At 41.8% G+C, this 26,304-nt stretch overlaps 1 protein-coding gene and 1 pseudogene across 2 annotated transcripts; both read left to right on the top strand.

Annotated features, from left to right (window-relative positions):
* The first annotated feature begins 1,249 nt into the window (after positions 1 to 1,249).
* On the top strand, positions 1,250 to 26,150 carry Hbp1 (HMG-box transcription factor 1). Of its 2 annotated transcripts, XM_032907611.1 has the most exons (11): positions 1,250 to 1,387; positions 9,298 to 9,481; positions 13,662 to 13,890; positions 15,147 to 15,285; positions 15,618 to 15,729; positions 15,813 to 15,922; positions 16,655 to 16,811; positions 17,513 to 17,657; positions 20,482 to 20,802; positions 23,509 to 23,650; positions 24,807 to 26,150. In XM_032907611.1, the coding sequence occupies exons 1-11, from the start codon at positions 1,373 to 1,375 to the stop codon at positions 24,822 to 24,824; spliced, it is 1,572 nt and encodes a 523-aa protein (XP_032763502.1). In that variant the 5' UTR covers positions 1,250 to 1,372; the 3' UTR covers positions 24,825 to 26,150. The 2 variants fall into 2 exon arrangements, with proteins under 2 accessions (XP_032763502.1, XP_032763501.1); XM_032907610.1 differs by lacking the exon at positions 24,807 to 26,150 and having other exon boundaries at positions 1,332 to 1,387; positions 23,509 to 24,112.
* On the top strand, positions 12,001 to 13,521 carry LOC116905557 (annotated as a pseudogene).
* Positions 26,151 to 26,304: the final 154 nt, after the last annotated feature.

Below are 26,304 nucleotides of genomic sequence, written 5' to 3'. Positions count from 1 at the left end.
AATTGAAAGAAATAAAACCTAATCCATAGCTTACATGATTAAACACTTCAGGTTCAAAGAAAAAAAACCTCAATAATGCCTATAGGAATGCTTATAATGTGAATAGTAAAAATGCCAATTACAGACTAGCTGCACCCAGATGCTATGAGCAACCTCCTTTACAGGGAAGTAACTAAAGCAGAAAAGCCATTCCTCAGTTTTGGTGTCTGCTTTAGAAAAAAAAAAAAAAAACAGAAGGAACTTCTAGTAGAAAGAAGAGTGGAAAAAGTTTTTTTTCTGAGCGCTTAGGAAGGGAGATACACAGTTAAAATATTCACCAAAGACACAAGTAATCTAGCAACTAAGTTCGGACCATAGAGTCTACCCACACCCCTGTGTGAACTTAAAGAAAATGAAGGCCAATATGGAAACCGCTTCAACTGCCTCAAATTCAAAGCAATCGTCCAGTGCTCCTAACAGCTGAGTAAATTCTCGAGCCCGATATTGTCTCATTCTTAAACCCTACAGTGCACAGCACTTGGCTGTTTCTCAGCGAATCCTGGTCAAACTGGACAATGGTAAATTTTCCCCCGTTTTTGGTGTGAGTCAGGGGTTGATTGAGTAAAAGAATCTATCTAGATCATCCACTGGGGGAGGACAGTACCGAATCAACCTTTGTAATCCCCTACGTGCCTGGGCCGTGATTTGTAAGTGATCAAGTCCCTGGCGAGACTGCACTGCTTCCGCTTGTGCAGTCATCTTCTTCCCCTCGCACTAAAACAATACCTTGGCCACCAGCCAAACTTTGAGCAGCAAGCGACTCTGTTGTTTATGGCCTGGAATGGGTGCTGCAACAAACAAACGAGGACGCTCTGAGCCCTCCGGGAGGCCAAAAGGAAGAGAGGTGGCCCTGGCTTTAAAACACTCCTTTCCTCCGCCCCCTCCCTTTTGTCTCAGACACCAAAACAAACGAGCTGATACACGTGTCCCTATGACTCTTGTTTACTATCAAGACTGCGTTGTGAGCGTACTTTTGGGATATGTAGTTCTGTCAGCTCCTCCCCCAGGTAATTTCCTCAGCTAAGGAGCAAGGCTGAGACTACTAACCCACAATCCATTTCGATAGCAAAGTTTGGCTCCCGTCCCCAGAGTCTCGGCAGCAATCCAATCCAAAGCGCTTTCTGTAGTGATTGACAAGCCACCTTCTCCAGTAAACACAACAGAAAAGTCAATACATGCCCGCCCACCGAGACAGACCAGGGCACTACCCAATGGAAAAGCGGAACCTTAGAGTGGCAGTTCTTCAGACCAATTAAAGACGAAAACGGTGGACGAAGGCTCAGCCCCCGGGGGCTCCAGGGGAGGGGGAAGACGAAGCTTGAAAGACTTGGTAATGGCGACGGGTTTGGTAAGTAGGAAAGTTTCGGCTGAGAAGTAAACGCGGCGGTGGTAGTCGTGGCGCGCACCAGGGAGGTGGGCGGCCGTCGGGGAGCGCGCAGGCAAGCTGCTGGCGACGCTGTCGCGACCGACGGCCGGCGTCCTGACTCTGTGTGGTCGCTGGGTTTCGGAGGGGTGGGGGTGGGTAAGGGAGGGGCTGGAGCATCGGGGCCGGGCAGCAGCCGCTCGAGCGGCGACCCTTGGGACGCTGGGCACTGTATTCCCTGCGGGGAGCCCGCCGTCCGGGCCTCCCGGGAGCTTTCCGGGCTGGACGGCCGCGGCGCTCAGGATTCGGAGCGGTGGGGGTGACGGAGCTCCGGACTCGGTCGCGCTCGCGGTGGGGGCTGGCGGGGAAGGGGCCGGGGCAGGGGAGGGGCCTGGCGTTCCGGAGGGCTCCGGAAAGTTTGACTCGCCACTCCCAGCTGCGGGGCCGAGGGGCGGATGCCGGCCGCGAGCCCGAGCGGGCTGGGGGCTCCAGTGAGGCGAAGCTGCCTCTGGGGCCCGGGCCGGGCGGGGGAGCTCGCGGAGCCGTCGGGCCCGGGGCTCATTGTTACGCAGTTCGAATGAATGGGCTCCGAGGCGCCTGCGCGGTGGGGCTGCGCCAAGGGGGAAAAACAAGCCTGGCGTCCAGGCTGTGGTCACATGATGGGGGGAGGGGAGGAGGCGATGAATGGCGAAAGAGGTGGGGGTGGACTTGGCCCGCTCCGGGAGGCGCTGCTCGGCCTGACCCGGCGACGAGGCCCGCGGGCGAGGCCAGGCTCCTCCCTCTGCAGGCAGATTTAAACAAAACAAAAAGGAGTTGGGGCGAAGCCGGGTTCTGTAGCCTCGCTCTAGCGGGCTGCGGGCGCTGAGCGCTCGAGTCAACTCTCTGGGACTTCTCAGTTGGAGTCGGGTTGAAAACACTGACAGCTGGGCGGGACACGGTTCCGGGCACTTTGTACCTGCTGCTGGGACTCTGCAGAGCTTAAGGGAGCTTTATCTTCTGGGGAGAGGGGCTTTAGGATGAGTTACGGTTTAAGAATTAGAATGATTTTAACAATGTAAATACTTAAGTAGGCTTACTACAGCAGTGATTTCCAGCTGTGGTTTTGTGTTTTGGTTCCGGTGTTTCACCTCTCCCTTTAATCCCAGCGTTGTCAAACTTCAGAGTATTGGGAGAAATTGAGTTACATTAAAAAAAAAGAAACTTAAAAGACAAGTTTTTGCGTTACCTTAGGCTTTTGAAGAAGAAATGGATATTTAAACATTCCTTCAACTTGACTAGTAAATTTCAGAATCATTTTAAATTTCATTTTATATTGTAGCTCCCAGCTTAGTTTTATAAACCTAGTTGCCTTTCGTCAGAAAGCTCTTTACTCATTTCCCTGACTTAAATAAAAGGACGCTTTCTCAGTGTTTCTGTCATAACTTCTCAGTTGTACTTGCACGGCAGTTTGTCCACTCGCAAACAGTATACCGTCAGATTGTGTCTGCTGTATTTTATCTGTAGACTCTTACTCTCCCGGTGTCCAGGGAAGCAGGCATATGGCATGAACTTAGATTCTGGGCCTGAAGGCTCTTTGTGTGCATCACAGTCTGGTCTGTGTGTCTGTGTGCGGGAAATAAAGATGTCAGTACTCTCACAAGTTATCTTAAGTTGTTCCCTATTAATAAAACTATGTTTTGTGCGTTTTAAATTTCACATTAGTACAAGAAGGGGAAAACAAATCCCAAAAGGAACAAATACCTGTATATCCACATAATTAAGGGAATTTGAAACATTTTAATAATAACTGCCCAAAGTCAGCAATTTTTCATATTTTGATCCGCATTTACTTTACTCCCAGTCATAATTTATATTACATTTTTATTATGGAAGTTAGAAACTTTTTTAGCCATACCTGTCTGTATTGAGCACTTGGGAGTACAAGCAAGAGTGGGTGATGACCTTGGCCACACACTGAGTTCCAGATCAGCAGTGCTACTTGAAAAAAAGTGAAATTTAAAGATTCCCAACTGTTGGGGCAATGTTTTTACAGTTTTGCGTGTGTGTGTGTGTGTGTGTGTGTGTGTGTGTGTGTGTGTGTGTGTGTGTGTTAAGACAGATGGCATAGACTGCCTGTCCTGAAGATTCTGAGGTCTCAGCCAGGCTGTCGGTGAATTCCTGTCAGTCCTCCATCCCTAGCTATCATTGAGAATACAAAGTCATTAATGGAGCCCTAGATGCTGCCTTGCTTATTTGGGGTTTTGTTTTTTAGACAGGGTATCATCTCTCTGCAGCCCTAGGTGACCTGTAACTCACTCTGTAGACCAGGCTGGGCCAGAGTTCATAGTGATCTTCCTGCCTCTGCTTCTCCAGTGCTAAGGTTAAGTTTGCCACCATGTCTGAACAAAAAAGGAAAAAAGGCTGTGTCACGGGTTGTTGTAAGAATATGACAATGTTTAGGATTATAATTAAGTTTAGGAAAATAGTTTTCATATTAACTTTAGATGATTTCAAGTTCTTATAGAATGACTTCAAGATTGATTTACTTTTTACTTTATGTGCGTGAGTGTTTTGCCTTCCTGTCTGTCTCTACAGTACATGCCTGCAGTACCCAGGGAGGCCAGAAGAGGTAGTGGGAGCTACGGACTGAAACTGAAGCCAACAGACCATAGTTAGCTGATGTTGGTGCTAGGAGTTGAACTGGAGCCCTTGAAAGAGATTTGACTATCCCTTGAATCTTGAGAATGACTTGCCTTAAATATTACTTGACTTGACAGACTGTTCATGGAAAGCTCCGTCTCTATTAGTGATTCATGCTGACTGAACATGAAAATAATGTTCTTAGAGATGTGATTTGTAATGCTCAGCAAAGGAGGATGTGAGATGTATCTTTTTAATACCTGTAACAATTTTGAGGAGTGGATAGGTTTTAGTTTTCTTGACAAATAAAGAAATAGGTATCAGTGGTTAGACTGTTCCAAAGCACAGAGGTGGTACTAAGCAGTAAGTGGTAAACTATAGTGGTGTAGTTCACCAAACCCACGATGTGGCTTCTTGTTTTCATACTCAGTGCACGCTAGAGTAGCAGAAACACTTGTTAGAGAAGAGACATTTAAAATATGTGAAGGTATTCTAAAAGAATTGCAGTAAGGTCTTCTGATTGCTTTTGATATGGAAAGTTGACTGTAATATATAGTTACTTAATGTTTTATTAAATATTAAGTGATATGTGATGGATTTAGTGCCTTTTGTAGCTTGTTTTTGTAACTCATTTTGAGTACTTAAGTACCTCTTGTTAGAGTTATATATTTATGGTACATTGCCTTGTCTTTACCTCCTCTATGAAAACAATTTAAACAAATAGTGTGGATGGCATATGGAAGTCCATGGAGGTCCAAGAGGGCCTTTCACAAAGTTGGTAAGGATCACTGAACAGAGGTAGGAATCTAGAAAACAAACTTTTTGTGTGTTTGTTTTTTAGACAGAGTTTGTCTGTGGAGCCCTGATAATGTTAATGGAACTCACTCTGTAGACCAGGCTGTCTTTGAACGCAGAGACCCGCCTGCCTCTGCCAGGACCAAAGATGTGCACCACCACCCCCCTGGCCTAGAAACTCTTGAAAGCTAGAGTCTTTAACATATTTTGAGCTAAATGTTTATTTAATTTTTTTCTCTTCATTTCTTTAGAAGAAAAATGGTCCCATTCAGTGGTCAGAGCCCTGCATTCCTCATTCATAATGTTCACAAGGCTGTTTAGAGTAACTGAGGTGTAAGGAAGTATGTGTCAGTGCTCTGGAGGCAGGCAGGCAGGCAGGCGTTAAAGAGCCACTTTCTCTGTTGTCTTGTGTTCTCTCTTAAGAGATTGTGGATACTCGATTCTGAAAGGTTATAACAAAACATTACATTTTGAATATTTGAACACATTTTGAATATTTGAACATGGCATTTTAAGTACAACTAGAGGTACTTAAACTTAGGTACAAGGCAAATCCTGCTGCTTGTTCTAATACCAGAGTAGTGTATACAGCATGAATGAGCAATAGGGTTAGCCCTTGCAGGAGGTGTTGAGGACTGAGTTTGTTTATCAGAACACCATCACCTCTGGGACAGTTGGCGAAGAAAGATTAAAGTGGTGTATCTTTATATTTTCTGAGGGCTTGCTTTCCACAACGTGGATTGAAGGAAGACACAGACCAAGAGTTGTGTTTTCATTCTTACACTGGCCCTGTGAGACAAGTAGCAGTATGACTTTGAAGATAAATTACTTGTCACAGATTATACAACCAGAAGAGTAAAACATGAGCTCTTTGTCTTCAAGTTTAGACTTTCTTTTCCTGTATAGGAAATAAAAACATTAAAAATCAAAACTTTATAGATAAAACAAAGCAATGACCTAAAACATACAAAATTAAAAACCTTTATTTTAGCAAAACCTAAACCAAAACCAGATTCACCATAAATAGTGGGAAGTGCCTATGTCCAAAACCGTACGTATTCACTTGGCCTATTGTAGATAGTTCTGCTTTAAAATTAAAGTTAGGGGTCCACCCCCCACACAGTTATGTTGTGGTAATATAGATAGGGCAAGTGCTGGAATTCTAAGTTGTTATATTGTATATGATGAATGTCAGCACTGCAGCCTGTTGGTTGGGAGAGGGGAAGACCTAGTTGGGAAGAATGACAAAACCAAAGCTCACTCTCTGCAAGGGGAGAGAAACCAGACAGTTCCAGGCGGGATCCTGTGGCTGACTGAACGTGACAGTGAAGTGGGGGTCTCCAGGTTTCTGTAAGATAAGTTAAAATCTGTGTGATCCAAACCAAGTATTAGCTGTTTGAGAGAACTTGGAAAGAATGACTAGTTTCTGTGTCTTAGGAGTTACTAGGTAAGGAGTCTGTATTGTTTCGACCGTGCCTTTTATAAGAGCTTGCAAAGGACCTGGAAGCAGTTGGCTTAGGCAGAAATTGAGGATGAGTGCTCTTTAAAAGACAACAAAACAAAACCAGCATGTGGTACACACCTTGTCTTTTCACATAGTGCTGTGATGTGATTTGTACAGATTGAAAGAAGCTGTTTGTAGTTTCACTTACATCAGATCTCCATCCACAGTCCCTGTTGTCTGGTAATTGTTAATAACGCCAACCATTCCACATTGAAGATGTAATTTGTGTTAGTATTTGAAATGAGTTTTTATGACAACCATTGAAGTATGTACTTTTTAATTTTACAAACAAGGCAAGATACTAAAATGGAATGTTCAGAGCATTTAGCCTATTACAAACCTGGCTTTTAGTCCATACCCTTGTCTCATTTCCTTCCATTAGGATTAAGACTTACTGTACCTCACTTTACAGCTTTAGTATCTGTCCATGAGCACAGTGCTCAAGGCCTTCATACTTCCTGGTGATACTGGTTTCCCTGTCTGAAGCACTTACCAGGTCTGGTTGCTGATTTTCTTGTTGGGACTCCTACCTTTTCTCCATTGACAGCTAAGCCTCATTCTGTACTAAAGCTTGTTCCCCTAAAGCCTAGGCGCCTGGGTTCTGGTTCACGTCACTGTTGGAGCTATTGCAGTACTTCGTGTCTTGTGCTGAGGACTGAACCCTAGTCAGACACGACCAGCAGGTTGTCTACCATGGGATCTACATTACCCCAGCTCGTTAACCGTCTTTTTTTTTTTTTTTTTTTTTTTTTAAATTCCAGCACACTTGGGTTTTTGAAAACCATTAAAACCTGCTAAACAGGGTTTTGGTACAAACAAATCATTTCCTCAGGAGGTAGGACTTGGGTATCATTTGTTTTTAGCATCTGTGTGACTCTGTTGCAGAGAGTTGAGTGAGAATCATTGACTGAATTTGCTCAGTGTTTCTCGGATTGGGTAAAGAGACACAGAAAGCATGACTTAATAGTTGAGAAGTCACATTTAATCTGGCCATAACATTTATGGGAAATTACATCCCAACAGTGTTGGTGTAACTGTGGGCTAACACTGATGAATTAGAATGTTGTAGTAATCAGTAACAAAACAAAAACATTTTTAAAATACTTCAGACTTTGAGGTGTAGTCGTAAGCACCTAAGAGAGAGATAGATAGCATGCCCTGTCTCTGTTCCAAGGTACAGTTGGCTTGTCGGATTTTCCAGGAAGAAGCTGCCCAAACAAGAGAGCTGTATGGTCATTTTCAGTGACTAGCTTCATTTAGGACATTAACAGCCCCCACAACGTATCTTTTTCGCTGTACAATCTTGGGCTTAAAAACTTATATTTTAAAACTTTTTCATTCACTTTAAGGACTATTCAGATAAAGTAGGGCATGTTTTATAGCCCTGAATTTGTTACTGACTTAGCCACAAGTTCAGTTACTTGGTTCGTAAAGTAAAATAAACTAATCAAAAGCCATATTTACTTCTGTCTAAGCATCTTTCTGCCACACTGTAACATGTCTTAACAGTGCCCAGGGTAAGGGTCATTTGTTAAAACATTAATTCCTATCATATACCAAGGTGCACTGTGGGATCACAGGATAGCTTCTTGGAGTTGGTTGTCTCCTTCCACTGTGCCTTTCAAGAATTACCATTTTGAGGGAAAGAACTACAGATTGTTGAAAAATCAAGATTTGGTTTGTGTTTCTTATAATTTCCAAAAATAAAATTTAGAGTAGGGCCTGAGGAGTGAGTGTCCCTGTGCTGTGACTCCAGGTAGTATGGTAGATACTAATACAGGTGTCAAGACTGAGAGTGTGACAGAGACAGTCACATCAGGACTCCGCTGAGGAGCGGTGTGTTAATCTGTGCTGCCTTGTGATGACTGGGCCAAGGTTTTCAACAAAGAATCTCAAAGGAAGTTAGCTGGGAATTAAAGCTGAAATTTATCTCCAATGTGACTCAAATTTTTGAGTTTCTCTGGAAGAGGAATTTTTAGTGGCACTGGTTTGATTTGAAGGTAGTTTTAGTAATTTTTTAGCTAAATTTACTATAGTTTTTTCTTTAATGCAACTTTCTGGAAATGATAGTTAATATAGAATGCATCCTCCCTCCTTTTTTTTTTTTTTTTTTGGAGACATGGCTTCTCTGTAGCCCTAGCTGTTCTGGAGTTTTGTAGACCAGGCTGGCCTTGAACTCAGAGATCCACCTGCCTCTTTTCCTGAATGTTGAGACAAAAGGTGTATGCTACCATGCCTGGCTTAGAATGACATACCTTTTTTTTTTCATGGCTAAGTCCCAAATCTGAAGAAAATTTAAAAGCATTTTAATTTCTTATAAGAAGTATAATATACTATTGTAAGATTCAGAAACTCTTAAATGTTCATAGAATATAATTTTAAGTATGTTAAAATTGCTCAGTTTCACAATATGAGGAAACAAAAACTAAAGACTTTAAAAGTAGAAGAATTGGATTATTCCTTGGGGTTTTGTTGGTTGGTCCCCCCCCCCTTTTCTTTTTAAAGACAGGGTCTCACTATACATGGTTGGCCTGGAATTTATTAAGTTAAGCATACTGACCTTGAACTCAGAAATCTGCCTGCCTCTGCCCATCGAGTTTTGGAATTAAAGGTGTGTGTCACTACCCCCAGATCCTTAAGCCTTTTTTCCTTCAGGGAAGTTGGTTGGGCTTAATTTTCTTTTGATTTCTGAAATATGAATTGTTAGTCCTAGTACTTGTATATGAAGAGTTACTAGTTCAGAAAAATGAAAGCATGTATAATTCTGTTAACTGTAAGGGGGAAAGATTCTGAATTAACAATGTTAATCCTATGAGATTTGTGTATGGTTCAGTTTGAGCACAGTTGTGCAGTTTTCCTGGAGGAGTTGACAAAATAAAGTGGCAGTGTGTGGTTAATTTGAATCATAGTGCTGACCTACTGACTGACTTTATATTCGCACTGTGCAGATCACATGACACTGTCTTTTCATTTCCAGTCGGAGCACCATAATATGGTGTGGGAAGTGAAGACGAACCAGAGGCCTCATGCAGTACAGAGACTCCTGCTGGTGATGGACGAGAGAGCTACAGGAGTGAGTGACTCATTGGAGTTGCTGCAGTGTAATGAGAATGTGCCGTCCTCTCCAGGATACAACTCCTGTGATGAGCACATGGAGCTTGGTAAGCAAAATGAAGTTATTTAAAATTCTCACTTAGACTCAGATTAATTGTGTACCTAAAAAAAGTATGTAAAGAGCTTGTGTAATTGGGCTTTTTAACCCTCTTTCTCTTTTACTGTGTATGTGTGTGTAGGTGTAGCATGTGCACACATGTCCACACACTGCTCACATGTGAATGCTGTGGAGTCGGGTTTGTATTGGATCTTCCTCTGTCACTGTCCACCGTTTGTTTACTTAGTGACCTTAAGAGCTCACCAGCTGAGACTGGCTAGCTAGCAAGATCCCCCAGAGTGCTCTTACTTCACCACCCCACTCCTTTCAGTTGCAGACAGACAGGTCTTGTCCTGCTGTCTAGTTTTTGTGCGAGTGGTAAAGCTCCAAACTCGAGTCCTATTGCTGTTCCGCATCGAGGAGGAAGTCTGAAAAAGTCTGAGGAGGAATACTGAAAACACCGTGAGCTACCTGGGTACTCACAACAGATTTAAAATTTGTTGAAGTAAATAGTTTTATTTTGTGTATCAAGAGCAAATTATTCCATGCTCCCACCTTCTTAGTGAGCTCTCATGACTGCTATGGAAATGATGGTACCCATCAAATCGGAGGATCAGACATTGGTAGTGATTATTTCTGATGCGCTATTCCAGAGAGATGTCAGTAGTGTGTCTAGGTTTACTGAGGAATGATTTGAGTTGAATTGCTTGTACATTACTGTTCTAGAGTAGAGTTAATGAGGGCCTTTGGCTTGCTGCCCAGCTTTTCACCACCCTTTGTAGTTGCCTTAAACGTTCGTAGAAACTGAGAGGGTGTGGCAGTTGACTACCTTGGCTTTACAAATAATGGTGGTACTTTGTGGTTGGAATTTGGAGGTCCTAAAGGTATCAGGACATACTGTATAACTTTAAATACCATATATTTTCTGGATCCTTATATGTTTTGAGTAGTGGTTACTATTGATCAAGGAGCAATGCTTTTGGCAATGGTTGGTTGTGCATTGTTCTATCAAATGCCCAGAGGAAATCAGGCCAGGGAGCTTGCCCCACCTATCCACCCGGGCTTCATTTAAAAAGTAGTTTATTTTCTGAATCTGGAAACGTTTGTTTCATAATGAAGAAAGGATGCATTTTAAGGCAGGGTGTTGACAGTGAGGTAAGGGAAACAGTTACAGGGGCCTGGAGATTGGCCTTTTGAATGTAGTTGGTGTGCTTTATTACTCTTTTTTTCAATGAAGTGGATACTGTATAGTCGGGACTAAGAATGAGTGGATAGCCTGAGTCACTACTTTTTTTTTTTCTTTTTCTTTTTTTTCGGAGCTGGGGACCGAACCCAGGGCCTTGCGTTTGCTAGGCAAGCGCTCTACCACTGAGCTAAATCCCCAACCCCTGAGTCACTACTTTTAACTAAGATACTTTAGTTTTAGGGTCTACTCTAGAATGGTTTATGCGGATACTTAGTTGAGCAGGAAAAGTTTGGGGATGTTCGAGGGTTTTTTTTTTCCCTGTTGTATTCTCCACTGTCCTGTGGAAAGAAAACATTATAGACTCGCGTCATTAAAAAACATGTGGTAAGAGCTGCAAATTGTTGGGGGGGCGGTAACGGGGGGAGGGGGAGGATGGGGAGGGGAACACCCATATAGAGGGGGAGGGGGAGGGGTTAGGGGGATAAATAAAATAAAAAAAAATGTGGTAAAGCATGGTCACTACTACATAGCATAAAGCAAAATCATTAATGTTCACAGAGAGATAGTACAGAACATTTTTATTCTAGAACACACAGCTGAAAAGATTATTTGAGATTCGATTCTGCTTTTCCAGTAGAAGATCCAAAGGAGGTGATAGCACAACTTTATGAAGAATTTTTTTTTTTTCTTTTTTTTTTCCCGGAGCTGGGGACCGATCCCAGGGCCTTGCTCTTGCTAGGCAAGTGCTCTACCACTGAGCTAAATCCCCAACCCCAAGAATTTTCTTTCAATGGTAATATTTGTAATTTTAAGAGTTTTTCTTTTTTCTTTTATCTTACGTGTATGGGTGTTTTGCCTAAATATGTCTGTGAACATATTTGCCTAAATATGTTCTTGGTGCCTACAGAAACCACAGGAGATTAGAATTAGATCTGGGCCTGAAATACAGACCGATCTTACCCTTCATGCAGATGCTTGGAATTGAACCTGGGTCCTCTCTGGAAGAGCTGCTGGTTCTCTTAACTGCTGAGTCATCTCCCCAGCCCTTAGAAGAGTTTTTCCTGACTTGCATATTTAAGGGACCCTGCAGATCTGTAGAGCATGTGGATGTGTGTGAGTGCTTTTTCTAGGGGATTCCTGTTACTTTTGTTGGTTTGTTTGGTTTTGTTTTTTGTATTTTCTTGTTTTGAGGCAGGGTTTCTGTTATGTAGCTCTGGTTGTCCTAACTATGCAGACAAGGCTGGCCTGGATCTCAGAGATCCACCTACCTCTGCGTCTTGAGTATTGGTATTAAAAAGCTATGCTACTATATTGTGAGTGACAGTGAACGAGCATGTACTACCATGAAGGCATCAGGCATGCTTTGGGAGTACAAGGTGGTGGGGCGCTGCTTGCCAACCCCAAAATGCCACACACTGCCACTGTGCTGAATGCGAATCTTTGCGCCCAACCATGTGGTGGCCAAGTCCCGCTTCTGGTACTTTGTGTCACAGCTGAAGAAGAAGAAGTCATCCAGGGAAATTGTGTCCTGCGGGCAGGTGTTTGAGAAGTCACCCCTGCGTGTGAAGAACTTCGGCATCTGGCTGCGCTGTGACTCCCGCAGTGGCACTCACAGCCTGTACCGAGAGTACCGGACCTGACCACCGCCGGCTCAGCCACACAGTGCTACTGAGACATGGGTGCCCGACACCGTGCCCGTGCGCACTCCATCCAGGTCATGACGGTGGAAGAGATTGCAGCTGTCAGCAGTTCCACGACTCCAAGATCAAATTCCTGTTGCCCCACCATGTGTTGTGACCCCAGCACAAACCACGCTTCACCACAAGAGGCCAGACACCTTCTAGACACAGAGACCCACTGAATAAAAGCTTCAGACTGTCAAAAAAAACCAAACCAAACCAAACCAAACAAACAAACAAAAAAAAACGATACTACCATGCCTGGTTTTTGTGAATTTTTTATTTTTTTATTTTTTTTTTTTTGGAGCTGGGGACCGAACCCAGGGCCTTTTGCTTGCTGGGCAAGCGCTCTACCACTGAGCCAAATCCCCAACCCCCATGCCTGGTTTTTAAAGTCCAGTGAGGTTCCTCCCCCCTCCCCATCGCAGCTTTAAAGAATTTCACCATTTTGGGTAGTTTCCTAATGTTTCCTTCGAAGAGCTAGGTTCTGTGATCTACCTTTGGGGCTAGTACACCAGGGAAGAGAGCACTAAATAGAACTGGATTGGGAATACCATCTTTTGCTGTTTTGATCTAGGGTCTTACTGTGTTGTCAGGCTGGCATTGAACTTAACCACAATTTTTCTATATCAGCTTCTTAAATACTGGCTTACAGGCCTGCATAAACAGGCCCAGCTAAATAAAATAACTGAAAAAAGACTTAACAGAATCCAATTTCGTTGTTTCTTTGTTGTTTTGAGTCAGGGTCTTGTATAGCCCATGCTGCTACAAACTTGGAGCCCGTCAGTGTGAACCTCCAAATACTGGAGTTTTAAGCATGTATCATGATACCTAACTTAACAAAAAGTAGCTTTGTACCAAGTACTACTGATACCTGATGACACGCTCTCTGGACTCACTGCCAGGAGAGCCTTCAGTACTGCAGTTACTTATTTAAACAGGTCAGTAAAGGCTGTACACACAACTGCATGTGTACATCAGATGCCCCTTCCTTCCTTAGTCTGTTCATGTAGGAGCATATCACTGGTATATAGACCATTCCCACATGAGGTATAGAAAACAAATTGAACCTTGTGTTTAGGTGCTGACCGCTTGTAATTACATGGTTCAGGCAGTGAATCATTGCTGTATTCACTCCATTGTGTTTATATCACAGGCTTCCTAGATCCTCATAGACAGGCATAACTTAAATTGAAAAATTTTTATGTCAACAAATTACTGATTTTGATTTAAATTTAAATTAAATTAAATATGTGTATTCCTAACTGAAGTTACTGTATTATTTATTGTAATATTTAAAAAAAAAATCTTGGACTTATTTCCAGATGACCTTCCTGAACTTCAGGCTGTTCAAAGTGACCCTACCCAATCTGCCATATACCAGCTAAGTTCAGATGTATCTCATCAAGAATATCCAAGACCATCTTGGAGCCAGAATACCTCAGACATACCAGAAAATACTCACCGTGAAGATGAGGTGGACTGGCTAACAGAGTTAGCAAATATTGCCACTAGTCCACAAAGTCCACTAATGCAGTGCTCATTTTATAACAGGTAGGAACATTGATTATGCTTGCATTTCAAATGTGTGTCATTGGGGCCAGCAAGATAGCTCATTGGATAAAGGAGCTTGCACTAAGCCTGAAGGAACAGACCTGCAAGTTGTCCTGTGATTTCATGCATGCTGCCGTGCCTATGCACACACACAGAAATGCTGTTAAGGTATGCTTGGTCTGTTTTGCAGGAGATTGGTCTTGATAGAGCAGTTCAGTTCAGTGCTATATAACCTTCCCTAGGAAAGAAACTTTATCTTTCAGAGTATCATCTTCACATTGAAGTTACAGTTTATAGAACGGCTGAGGCAGAGCTCTATAGAAGAGTGTTTACCAAGCATGTGCAGGATAAAAACCTGAGTTTTCTCTGTAGTACTGCAGAGAAAGGGAGTAGGGGAGGCTCATGGGAAGTAAGTAAACCAACAAGAGGGTGGTTATAAATGCAGAGAGATGGGAAAGGTCTGTCGCTCTGGGGATGCCATTTTAGCCTTGGAGGAGTTTTCAGTGCTGCTCACCAGAGTTGCCCTGCTCTCTTCCCTGTTTGCATCATTGTTAGTGATCTGTGCGAGTACTTACGGGTGTTAACTGTGAGTTACTGAGGGTTGGTGTCAAGGGCTCTGAGCTTAGTGTGCTCTTGGGATCCATCTGTGCTTGAAAGAGCACTGCTCAGTAGAGACTTTGCCAAGGAAAGGAAGGAGAAGGTGTGGAAGTGATCCATGTGGGAACGTGGCTGGGCTGTCTGTATGTTCCCGTGTAGTTGCTTTTCAACACGTTTGTATTAGAACACACAAAAAAGTGTCTCCTTACAAAGAATGAAGGCAGGCTGTTTTCTATTAGGAGTTTACTAAGGCACTTCCTGTCTGCCCAGGACACATGGCAGGACAGTTTAGCACTGTTGAGTTTGCGGAGTGTAAGAAATAAATAGGTATTTACTTCATAATAATATGCTATTTCTCTGTACCGGAATAAAAGAGATGAGAACCAGGTGTGGTTCCCTTAGGGCAGGAGAATCCCAAGTTCCTTGCCACTTTGAATTTTTAATAAGTTAAAGAAAATGCAATTAATCTGCAGTAAGAAAGAGCACTTGAGCATATACCAGTGAGTGTGTATTGAGGGGGTTAATGACAAGTTCAAGAGGCAGTGTGCTGTCTTCACTGTGCCGCATATGTAACAGCATTGGCATTATGTTGCTTTCAAGAGAAAAAGATGTTCTTTACGGACCTACCTACACTGATAGTAAAAACCGCTTTATTTTAGATCATCTCCTGTACACATCATAGCTACTAGCAAAAGTTTACATTCCTATGCACGCCCACCACCAGTGTCCTCTGCAAAGAGCGGACCAGCCTTCCCTCATGACCACTGGAAGGAAGAAACACCAGTAAGACATGAAAGGGTGAGTTTATTCATGAAGTCAGGCTTCTACAAAGTTTATAAAATGGTTGAAAACATTATCTTTCCCCCATCTAAGAAATTCTTTTGAAGAACCTACAGATGGACAAAATATTTCATTGTTTATTAATTGTACGTGTTTGATTCTGTATTTCTATTTTTAGGAAAGTTTGTTACAAATGACAGTATTTAAAACTTCAAAACATCCTTCAGTATTGAAAGCTTACTTTCCTTAAGCTTACAATTAAGTTATATTTGAAAGCTTGAGTTTAGAAGAGGTATTAAAAGATCTTTAAAAAAAATAACAAAACAGAAGTTTCTGTTTTCTCTCTCCAGGCAAACAGTGAGTCAGAGTCAGGAATTTTCTGCATGTCCTCCCTGTCAGATGATGATGATCTGGGCTGGTGCAATTCCTGGCCATCAACCGTTTGGCATTGCTTTCTCAAAGGTAAAGAAAGACTTGTGTTTTGCAGCTGCCTTGGGTAGCACACTGGGCATGTTGGCTGACCCTTCTTTCTAATTCCACTTCAGGCACACGACTGTGCTTCCATAAGGAAAGCAAAAAGGAGTGGCAAGATGTTGAAGACTTTGCTAGAGCCGCCAGCTGTGATGAGGAGGAGATCCAAATGGGCACTCACAAGGTTCATTTAAAATCCTTCTAAGAATTTCACACTGATCAACCTTACGGTTAATCTAGAGGAACCCTCTACTTGGATTCCTGTTTAAGTGGACCTTGCACTCTGTGTGAACACTCACTCCTAGTGAGGTGGATAGAACCATGACTGTATTACTTCCCAGTTATGCTTCTAAGATGGGCGGTTGGTGTTATGTGCAGTTTCATGTTTTAAACGCTCTTATTCTGGAAAACTTAAGTGGCTTTAAAGACAAATAGTGCTCCAGTCACTAGGGCTGTGAGGAGGAAGACATCACACTGCCAGCAATCGGCAAAGGACAGAACTAGGGTACTGCTGCTGTGCAAACTGAGGGAAGACAGAGGGTGTCTCCTTAGTCTATCTTAGAATTATGTTTGGGTTAAAATGCATATTCCGGTCTGACATATATTCTGTGGTCATTTATGTGTGAGTTTCTTTACTACTTGGTTTCTTTACTACTTGGTGTCTCCTTAGTCTATCTTAGAATTAGTCTTTGTTTATTAAACCTCATATTACTTATGTTTGGGTTAAAATGCATATTCTGGTCTGACATATATTCTGTGGTCATTTATGTGTGAGTTTCTTTACTACTTGGTTGAAAGTACTTTAAAGCTGGAGATACTGACTAAATTTACCTTTTCTAATCAAGACATATTGGGAGTTTCACTGTGTGTTGAATTGAACATTTCCAGTTTATTTAGTCCACACATATGCTTTCAGGGCTATGGGTCTGATGGTCTAAAGTTGTTATCCCATGAAGAGAGTGTGTCATTCGGTGAGTCTGTACTGAAGTTGACATTTGATCCTGGTACAGTAGAAGATGGCTTGCTTACTGTAGAGTGCAAGCTGGACCACCCTTTCTATGTTAAAAATAAAGGTAGGGCTTCAATTGAATTTATACAAACTGTACTGTTATTTTCATGTGTGTGCATGTTTTGCCTGCATGGATATCAGATCTTTTGGTACTTAAGTTAACAACTGGCCATGAACTGCCAACTGAACCCCAGATTTCTTGAAGACTAGCCAGTGCTCTTAACTGCTGAGCCATCTTTAGCCCTGAGTTTATAAGAACTTTAAAGAAAACTTATTAATTTTGTTAAGAAAAATACTGAGAATTTATTTCAAACTAAATAAAATTCAATAGATGTTTCTAATCATACTTGTTTAAGTGTCTTGGCCCGCGTGTATGAGATGTCATTTCTGCAGCATACTGTAAGCTCTCAGGTATAACGTGCGGAGTGGTGGACTGGGTAGTCATGTTTTGTTTGTATTTATTGAGTAGGCTCTGAAACCAGAGTTGCTCTTAGAGCTTTATCACGGAATACTGTGTTAGCCATAATTTAGTGACTCACAGTTTATTACTTAACTGTGTTTGCAGACGTTTAAAGTGGTTATTATCTGATAGAGGTTTATAAATACCAAATTAAACTAGTTGTGGGGACTTTTGAAACAGAGTTCGTTTAGTTAGTAATGGTTTTATTTGAAAGTGAGAGACTTGATGTGTCAGACTTAGGTAGACTTGTTCTTTTCTAAAGGTGCTTTGTGTCATGCTCACCTTTATCTGTGGTTTCACTCTAGGTTGGTCATCATTTTATCCAAGCTTGACTGTGGTACAGCATGGCATTCCATGCTGTGAGATTCATATTGGTGACGTATGTCTACCTCCTGGACACCCTGATGCCATTAATTTCGATGATTCAGGTGTTTTTGATACATTTAAAAGGTAAGGATGTATTTCTTTCCTGTTAATGTTTATTCCTTAGTGATTTCTGAGTCATAACTGAAGCTAACGTTTAAAGGGTGGAAGAATTTAAAAGGGATTGGAGAATTGGCCCACTTGCAATCTGAGATTGCGCATCCCCAGAACCCTTCGATTGCGAGGTGGGTGTACTAGCCTGCCTGTGATTCCAGCAGTGGGAGCAAGGGTCCTGAGAAGCAAGCTGGCAGCTAGTCCGGTTGAGAGACGGTAGAGAGCAACTGAGAAAGTCTTCTTTACCCACTGAGCCGTCTTGTTGGCTTAAGAAGTAAATTCTTGTAAATGAGTATAAAATTATGTAAATAACTTTGTAACTGAATTGTTCCCAGGCCATATCAGTATTGCTAAGCTAGATTTTACTAGGCAGACTCATGAGACACAAGTGCAGTTTATGTCATGGTATAAAACTTTATTTTTATTTAAAGGGAAAAGGGAAAATTGTTTTTCTAAGATAACAAGCTCTCATTTCCAATTCTTAGTGTTGCTGTCACTAAGTGGGTGCAGGCTAACCCATCCGGAGGACCTTGGCCCTTAGTGTCGTGAACTGTGGAATAGCTGGGCTGTGGCAGCAGGACCCCTCTTCTGTACTAGTTCGTTTACTCATGAGTGGAGAGGTGTAAAAATTGTATCTTGTCACATACTCTGTAGGGTTAATCGATGTAATTTAAATACTTTTGGTCTGTCTGTTTGCTGACCAACAAGCCCTGGGCTTGGTAGGAGCGTGAGCTCCAGAGCAGGGCTGCACATAGCTGACTGCACTTAAGGCCAGCTGTGAAGCTTAGGTAGAGTAAATTAGCTTTCCTATAGTTTTTTTTTTTTTTTTAACTTTTAAAACAAAGAGTGTTTTAGATAGTGATTAATTTAAAAAGACTAAAATGAGTTAATACATGTGACTTGATGAATAGGCTCTACGTTACTGTAGAGCCTGCTTTTAAGAGTAATGATGAAGCAGGTAGAAGATAGCTCGGGGATGAGAGCACTTCCAGAGGACCTGTTCTAAGGTTCTGTTCTAAGCACCCATGTTGGGCAGCTCACAACTGTGTAAGTGCAGCCCGATGGCCTCTGGCCTCCCTCACCTGTGTAGACCTGCCAGACAGTTAGGAGTAGTAACTAAATCTTCAGAGGACGGTGTTTGAGGACCAGCAGGACTAGGATAAAGGTGGTCCCATGGTGAGAGCAGGTGCTTACAGACAGGGCACAGCAAGACATTTAAGCTATCTACGGATAGAGTCACTGCTTTAGCTCCTTAGGCCTGGGTACAGGTACTGAGTTTGTGAAACCACATTAATTTGTATCTTCAAAGAAGTAGATGACAGATTTCTGCCACTAGATGGTGGAATTTTCAAATTTTAGTAACTAGCTTACTAAAGTCTATTGGTATTTTACTAGATTTCGGGCTTATCTTAAGCTTATCGTTAGCTTAGGAAGTTTAAGGACATACCAGTTTTTTTGTTTGTTTGTTTTGTTTTTTAAGATTTATTCATTTATTATATATAAGTACACTGTAGCTGCCTTCAGACACCAGAAGAGGGCATCAGATCTTATTACAGATGGCTGTGAGCCACCATGTGGTTGCTGGGATTTGAACTCAGGACCTCTAGAGCAGTCAGTGCTCTTAACCACTGAGCCGTCTCTCAGCCCCAGGACATAACAGTTCTAAGCATTGATTATGTGACTTAGAACTATGTCATCTGATACCTTTAGAGACGACAGCATGAAGCTGATGAGCAGCAGGAGTCACTTTCACTGTGGGCAGTTAATGGTGGGACCTGCCGTGTTCATTCAGCGTCTGAGTTTTCAGACGTTCTGATCTCCTGTTTCACATTAGTTCTATTTTGATGTTATACCAGAATTTCTGTTTTAGAGAAAGTTCAGAATAAAAGCCAAGTAAGATGTTTGTGTTGAGAAGAAAATACAGTCAGAAGGATTCTTTTGGGTGCATCTTTAGGACACGGCCTGTATTAGTTATGGTTTTCAGCTAATATTTTAATTAATATGGTGATTTGACTGCTTGATTACTTTTGAGTTTGTCCATTGGGATTAAGAAGGTACTGGGATGTGGGTTTGGAAATGGCTCTGGATCCAGGCACTCACTGTCTTTGGATGAACGGCACTGTATATTTTGGCTGTCCTGTTTCTTAAAGGGGCCAATGGACCCCCCCAACTCCAGACTTGTTGAAGAACAGGACTACGCCTAGTTTGTTTGGTGCTTTGGTGCTTATGCAGATTGAACTTGTATAACAGGATGTGGCCTTTACTGATGTGGGTGTGTTCAGATACTAACTGTACAGAGGTGGATTTTTACATATTACAGCTTTTGTATCTATACAAATTCTCAAATTGCTGTGTTTTAAGTTAGCACATTCAACAGCCACTTTTGGAAACAAGGTCTTATCTTAGCCTAAGTTGGCCTTCAACCTTCTGTGTTGCTCTATGTAGAGATCCATCTGCCTGAGCGTCCTAAATGCTAGGAGTCCTGGGCTGAATGGCTGCTGCCCTCTTCTAGCTGGCTCTTGTCATTGTGACTCTAGAAGAGGGAAGAGTGTATGGTCTGTAGGAGTCAGCTGGTTATGACTCCTTTTGCGGGGCTTGCAGGTTAGCTTTTTAAAAAAATGTTTTCAGTTGCAAAGATGAGGCTTCCTTCTAAGTGTAGTGGGGAAGCTGTTAGAGTAGTGCTGGTAATGGTGTGTCAGGTAAGAGGCAGGGACGTTCTCAATCACATGACAGGCTTTTAAATGTCTGTTTTAGATACTTTATGGCTGCAATCTAACTTTGCCTGTTAATTTTCTAGCTATGACTTCACACCTATGGACTCTTCCGCAGTCTACGTTTTGAGTAGTATGGCTCGCCAGCGCCGCGCATCTTTGTCTTGTGGAGGACCTGGTACTGGTCAAGAGTTTGCAGGATCTGAATTCAGTAAAAGCTGTGGTTCACCAGGATCATCACAGCTCTCCTCTAGTTCTTTGTATACTAAAGCTGTCAAAAGCCACAGCTCAGGGACTGTGAGTGCCACTTCTCCTAATAAGTGCAAAAGACCAATGAATGCCTTCATGCTTTTTGCCAAAAAATACAGAGTCGAATATACTCAGATGTATCCAGGGAAAGATAACAGGTAAATAGTAATGCCTACAATTCCTGACTTGTCCCTACAAAAAGAAATCTCTTCAGTAGCTGTGGGTGATTTCTTTCCATTTTTTTTACATTGACTTTTTATATATTGCTTTTATAATACATAGATTATACAGAGTTCCTTAGTGAAAAGAGGCTCCCTTTGAAAACAGAAAGTTTAATTTACCTGATAGAGGATAGGTAAATTTCTTGGGTCAGATTTGGTGCATTTTGTATATGAGCCTCACTGTGGGACATTGCAGTTTATATAAGATTTGTCAAAACTTAGCCAGTAGAATGTCAGTCCTGTAGCTGTAGCCTAACCTATTTCAGCCTCTGTTACTGAGTTCAGTCTTCCACTTCACGTGTTAAAGGTACCTTCTTGCAATCTTAATAATTTTCTGAGAATCAAAATTACCATTTCATTTGTCCTTGGGCTCACACGTAAGAATGCTATACAATAACTGAATTTTCAGTTCAGGTTGTAATATCTTAAGGTAATTTTTTTAAACTTGCTTTTATGTGCATTGGTGCCTTGCCTGCATGTTTGTCCATGTAGGGTGTCAGATCTTGGCGAACCAGACAGTGTGAGCTACTATGTGGCTACCAGGATATGAACTCAGGTGCTTTGGAAGAGCAGAGCAGTCCGTGCTCTTAAATACTGAGCCATCTCTGCAGCACCTCGAAGAATAAAATTCTAAATACCACCCTACATTTTAGAAAGAAGCTTTGCATCCCAAGTGCATCTTTAAAAGTCGATGTATTTGTACAGAATGGCCGTGTCCTAGTACTTGGTTATTTCTTTAGAACTGGAATTGCGAGTAGCCTGGGCTCAACAGTGAGACCTGTAATTTTTCTCTTTTTTAATTTGCATTAGAATAGTAGTCTCTGGTCAGAAAGGTATTATAGTTTAGCAGAAGACGTACTTCTGAAATTTAAAAGCATTTTAAGAATGGCTCAAGCCCACAACCCCTCACCCCACTTCAGGTGGTGGTGACTTGGGGACTTCCTGGCAGATGTGGCGTGTGTTTCTCTTTCCACACCTGTCTGGTATTTGTTTATTAAATATGTCCTCTGACATCTAGAAATGGTTCTCGTGTTCATATTAAAAAGACTTTCTAGGGCTGGAGAGATGGCTCAGTGGTTAAGAGCACTGACTGCTCTTCCAGAGGTCCTGAGTTCAATTCCCAGCAACCACATGGTGGCTCACAACCATCTGTACTGGGACCTGATGCCCTCTTCTGGTGTCTGAGGACAGCGACAGTGTGCTACATACACAAACTAATAAATCTTTTTAAAAAAATCTTGATTCATGTTTTTTTAAAAAAAGACATTCTAAACACTGGAGTGCCAATAGGACTCCAAATTAATTTAATTTAATTAATTTAATTTTTAATTTAATTTTGGAGGACAGGACTTTCCTAGAAGTAGATGCCTCGTTTCCACTTAACTGTTTCTCTGTTTTAGGATCTACTTATCAAAGATAGCTCCATATGACTCAGAATTCTTAACTGTCCTGTGCATTTGTATTGTTTCTAGTGAGTGACACGTTAGTCATCTAACAGGAAATGATGTCAAGTGGACCTTTTTCTAAATTCACTAAAAAAAAAAAAGGTTTTGGATTTGGAAATTGTTTTCTTAATACAGATGTAGCTCTTTGTTCCATGCATAAGGAAGTTCTCGATTGGGGCAGAATGCACACTTAGCGAGCTGTTAGGCCAGTTGGCGTATACATTAGTCAGTTTGGAACTTGTGAGGGGAAGGAGTATGGACTTTAGACTTTATCATAGTGCACCTCACACTGCCCACCATGTTTAACCTAAGAAAACACCAAGCACACATCAGCATCCCATGCTCAACATCCTGACTCTGGGGGCTGAGACTGTTATGTGTCTGTTTCCTGGGCCTTAGATGGCAGATATGTCAGCCATTGTACATGGTCTTAAACCAGAAACCTATGTAAGCTGTTTTTAATAAAATACAGCACATTCAGGTGCTTTGATGTGTTGGGCGTCACAAGACAGATACACGTAATGCACGTTAGTTGTGGCCACTGTGTCCCACATCTTTGTCAGTAAGTACGGAGATTGCAGTTATCTCGGGGTCTCGTGTGTGGCACCATGTCTCTGCTAAGGACAAGTGGAAGGAAAGTGATTTCTATCTGTATATTCTGAACGTGTATTAATAATGTATATTAATAATTTTGGTATCTGAATGACTAGGAAAGTTTCAAGTTTGCACAGTCATGTGTCCTTTCCTACCCTTTTGGATTTAATTCATTATTTCATGTGTTAGTACAAATCTGACCTAACGTGTACTTTAATGAAGTCTTTAGACATAAACTCTAAGGCAAAGACAGTCTTTCTTACCTGGTGCATAGCATGGGGGTAAAGCTTTTACTCTCATGACCCGGGCAGTTGAGTACCTGTGCATAACACTTGGATGTTGAATGCCTCTTGCTGCTGACTCTGTCTAAGTGTCCTTTGGAGAAGGGCTGATTGTCTGGCAGTTTTGGAATGTTTCAGAACAACTGTAAATACTGTCATGATCCACCAAGATTCTGATAAGTGGGTACATATGGCAGGGTTTTATTGAAATGACCATGAGAGTCTTGATCTCCCCCCCCTTTTTTTTTACATTTCTGCCTGAAGTAGCAACAGTTGCTATACATTTTATGACAATTTACAATATGTAAATATTTACTTTGCAGAGCCATAAGTGTGATCCTTGGTGACAGGTGGAAAAAAATGAAGAACGAGGAAAGGAGGATGTATACATTAGAAGCAAAGGCTTTGGCTGAAGAACAAAAGCGTTTAAATCCCGACTGCTGGAAAAGGAAAAGAACCAATTCAGTAAGTGTTAGCAGTCTGCCCTGACGGAATGCTGTGTGTCCTTGTGCCCGTGATGACGTATCAAAGCCTTTAAATACAATCTCACCACCATTATACGTCCATCCTAGTAATGGAGTTTGCCTTTCTATCACCAGGAACCACTTGTGTAGGACTGCAAACTAGCTGAAGAATGTCCCAGTGCTGAGGAAGGTTTAAAGTTTACTACTTCTAATATTAACCAAAGATGGACACCATTAACTCATTACAGTAGACAGTCTAAGTTTTGGTGGCTTAAGTAACATCCATGCAGACTTGTGCTACTGGCAGAAAGGACTGGGTTAAGAATCTGAGCGAGTAGGAAGGACGGGAAAGAAGTTTCAGTGCTGTCTTGGTTGGTAGACTCCATTCCTAGAATCATTCTTTACGTGACTAGCATCCTTTATGTGCAGGTTTAGATTATTTAGCACAAAATACATGATAGAATAGGATGAGGTTATGTTTTATTCAAAAAAAGAAATGATTTGAACAGTTAACAGGAAGAAGGCTTATTAAGGGTGTTTTAGCCAGTCCTATATAATTTTTAGGTTAAATGGCTTAAGGATTTATTTTAAAATAGTAGTCAGCCACCCAAAGTAGTTGAACTGTAATATAGAAATTTGTTTTGTGCTTTTTTTGGTGTATGTGTGTGTGTGAGTCAAGATTTCATGTAGCCTCAAACTTGTTTTTGTACTCAAGGATGACCTTCAACTTTGATCCCTCTGCTTCCAACCCCTTAATTCAGGAATCAGAGGCTGGTAATACAACCCTCAAGTTTTGTGGATGTGTACGTGTTTGTGTGAGTGCAGCCATGTACATTAAAGTCACAGGACAAGCTTAAGCGTTGGTCTTGCCTCCTCTTGCTTTGGGTATACAATTTTAGTTAGTGAACCCAAGGCTTTATGCATGGAAGGCAAACTTTATCTCTGGAGTCACATACCCATTCCTCACAAATTCTCTAATGTTGGGCACTTCATTTGGGACATTACCACGTTTCTGTGCATGCTGGTCTCATTTGTTTACATTTTCCAGATACTCAAGCCATGAACCATTAGGACATAGTAAATTCATAAATGTCCAAGCTTAGTGAACAGGGTCACTGCACAGGGTTTTGTAAGCATTCACTGCTTTGTTTCCACAGGGCTCTCAACAGCACTAAACCTGATGCTTCTGTCTGTAAGTCTGTACCTGCATCAGTACTGACTCTGTACCTGCATAAGGACTGACTCTGGACGGAAAAGCTCGGAAGACCTTGGTCTCACCATTTGTCCTACATTTGTGTGACCATAAAATGCTGGGAGCATTGAGTTTTGTAATGATTTAATGGGTGAGGAGGATCTGCTTTCTCCATTAGAGCATTAAGTAAGCTAAAACTATCAACATTGTAAACCAAATTGCCTTATTTTCCTTCCAAACTTCATATATGTCTATCAGGTAATATAGGCTTGAAAATTGATATCCTGTGGTGCTAAAGTACAGTAGAAAGAGAGATGTGTATACATGTCTTATTTTAAATTGTACGAAGGGGAATTTAAAAATATGTAACTGCTGTTTATACATCAGCTCCTTACTGCTTATTAATCTGTATTGTACCCACGATATCAGGAATGAAGCAGAAGCTGGCCTTTCCATGAATAGCCACCACATGGCCCAGTGTCTCTGCCAAACACAGTTGCTTCTAGTCTGGCCAGTGCCAAGAGACAACATAACATAGCAGGTGGATGGTGTCATTGTCTCAGCTGAGAGCCACCTGCTTCAGATACCATGGGCGTGTGCTGAGTGGATGCACCAGGGGGCAGCACAGCTCCATGATTTCCAGTGGGGCCCAAGCCAGGCTAAGGTGCAGTCAGTTAGCATTGGGACAGTCATTGTAATGGTGCTGTTATCAGTTGAAACCATGCTCCCTGTCTCCTCAGCCACATCCCCTCCGTCTCTGCTGTCATCGTCTCTGTGGTGGGGCAGACTTTGCACTTACTGCAGTGCAACACTTGCACTTTACCCCTCCGGCTTCTACAGTAGAGCAAGTCCTTCGGCAGCCCTGCTGCTTTCGCTCTGCGCTACAATCATGGCTTCTCATGTTACTTACCAAGTGGTATTTTTGGTTAGGAATCACAGCTGTAAAGTTGATTTCAGTTCATTACACTTCTTAAACATATTGCCCCTCAATTTTGCACACTATATTCTTGTATATTATTTCAAATAAAATGAAAAAAAAAGTCTATTTCTGACTTCTGATTGACTGAATTCATGTGTACAGTATAATCTGATCAGAAAATGGAAAACAGATTCTTGATAAAACTGAATTTCTGGTGTTATAAGTAGGTTTCTGGTAGGGTTTTAAAAATTAAATAATGTTAATATGGAAAATAATAAAATGAAATCTTATGTTACTCTTTTTAGAGAACCTTTGTAGAAAAGAAATTTTCACTTTTTTAACTTTGTTCCGAGCCCTGAGTGCCTGTTTTTAATAAAACAACAGTGTAAAGAAACCTTGATTTCATTTAAAGCTGTAGTTCCATGGTTACAGTGAAGAGTAGTTAGCAGTGTCTGCCTCAGCTTTGGGATCCGCCAAGTTACTGGGCTGGACCAATGTCCGCATCACTTTGGGGTAGAGCTGCTCTGTCAGGTGTGAACTCATG

The sequence above is a fragment of the Rattus rattus genome, chromosome 7, assembly GCF_011064425.1.
Source record: "Rattus rattus isolate New Zealand chromosome 7, Rrattus_CSIRO_v1, whole genome shotgun sequence".
Lineage (NCBI taxonomy): Eukaryota > Metazoa > Chordata > Mammalia > Rodentia > Muridae > Rattus > Rattus rattus.
This window is presented reverse-complemented; position numbering and strand designations above follow the sequence as displayed.

Coding starts and splice junctions, on each gene's coding strand:
- Hbp1 (XM_032907610.1), top strand. Junction 17,658..20,481: donor GTTTTTGATACATTTAAAAG/GTAAGGATGTAT, acceptor TTAATTTTCTAG/CTATGACTTCACACCTATGG. Junction 20,803..23,508: donor TATCCAGGGAAAGATAACAG/GTAAATAGTAAT, acceptor TTTACTTTGCAG/AGCCATAAGTGTGATCCTTG.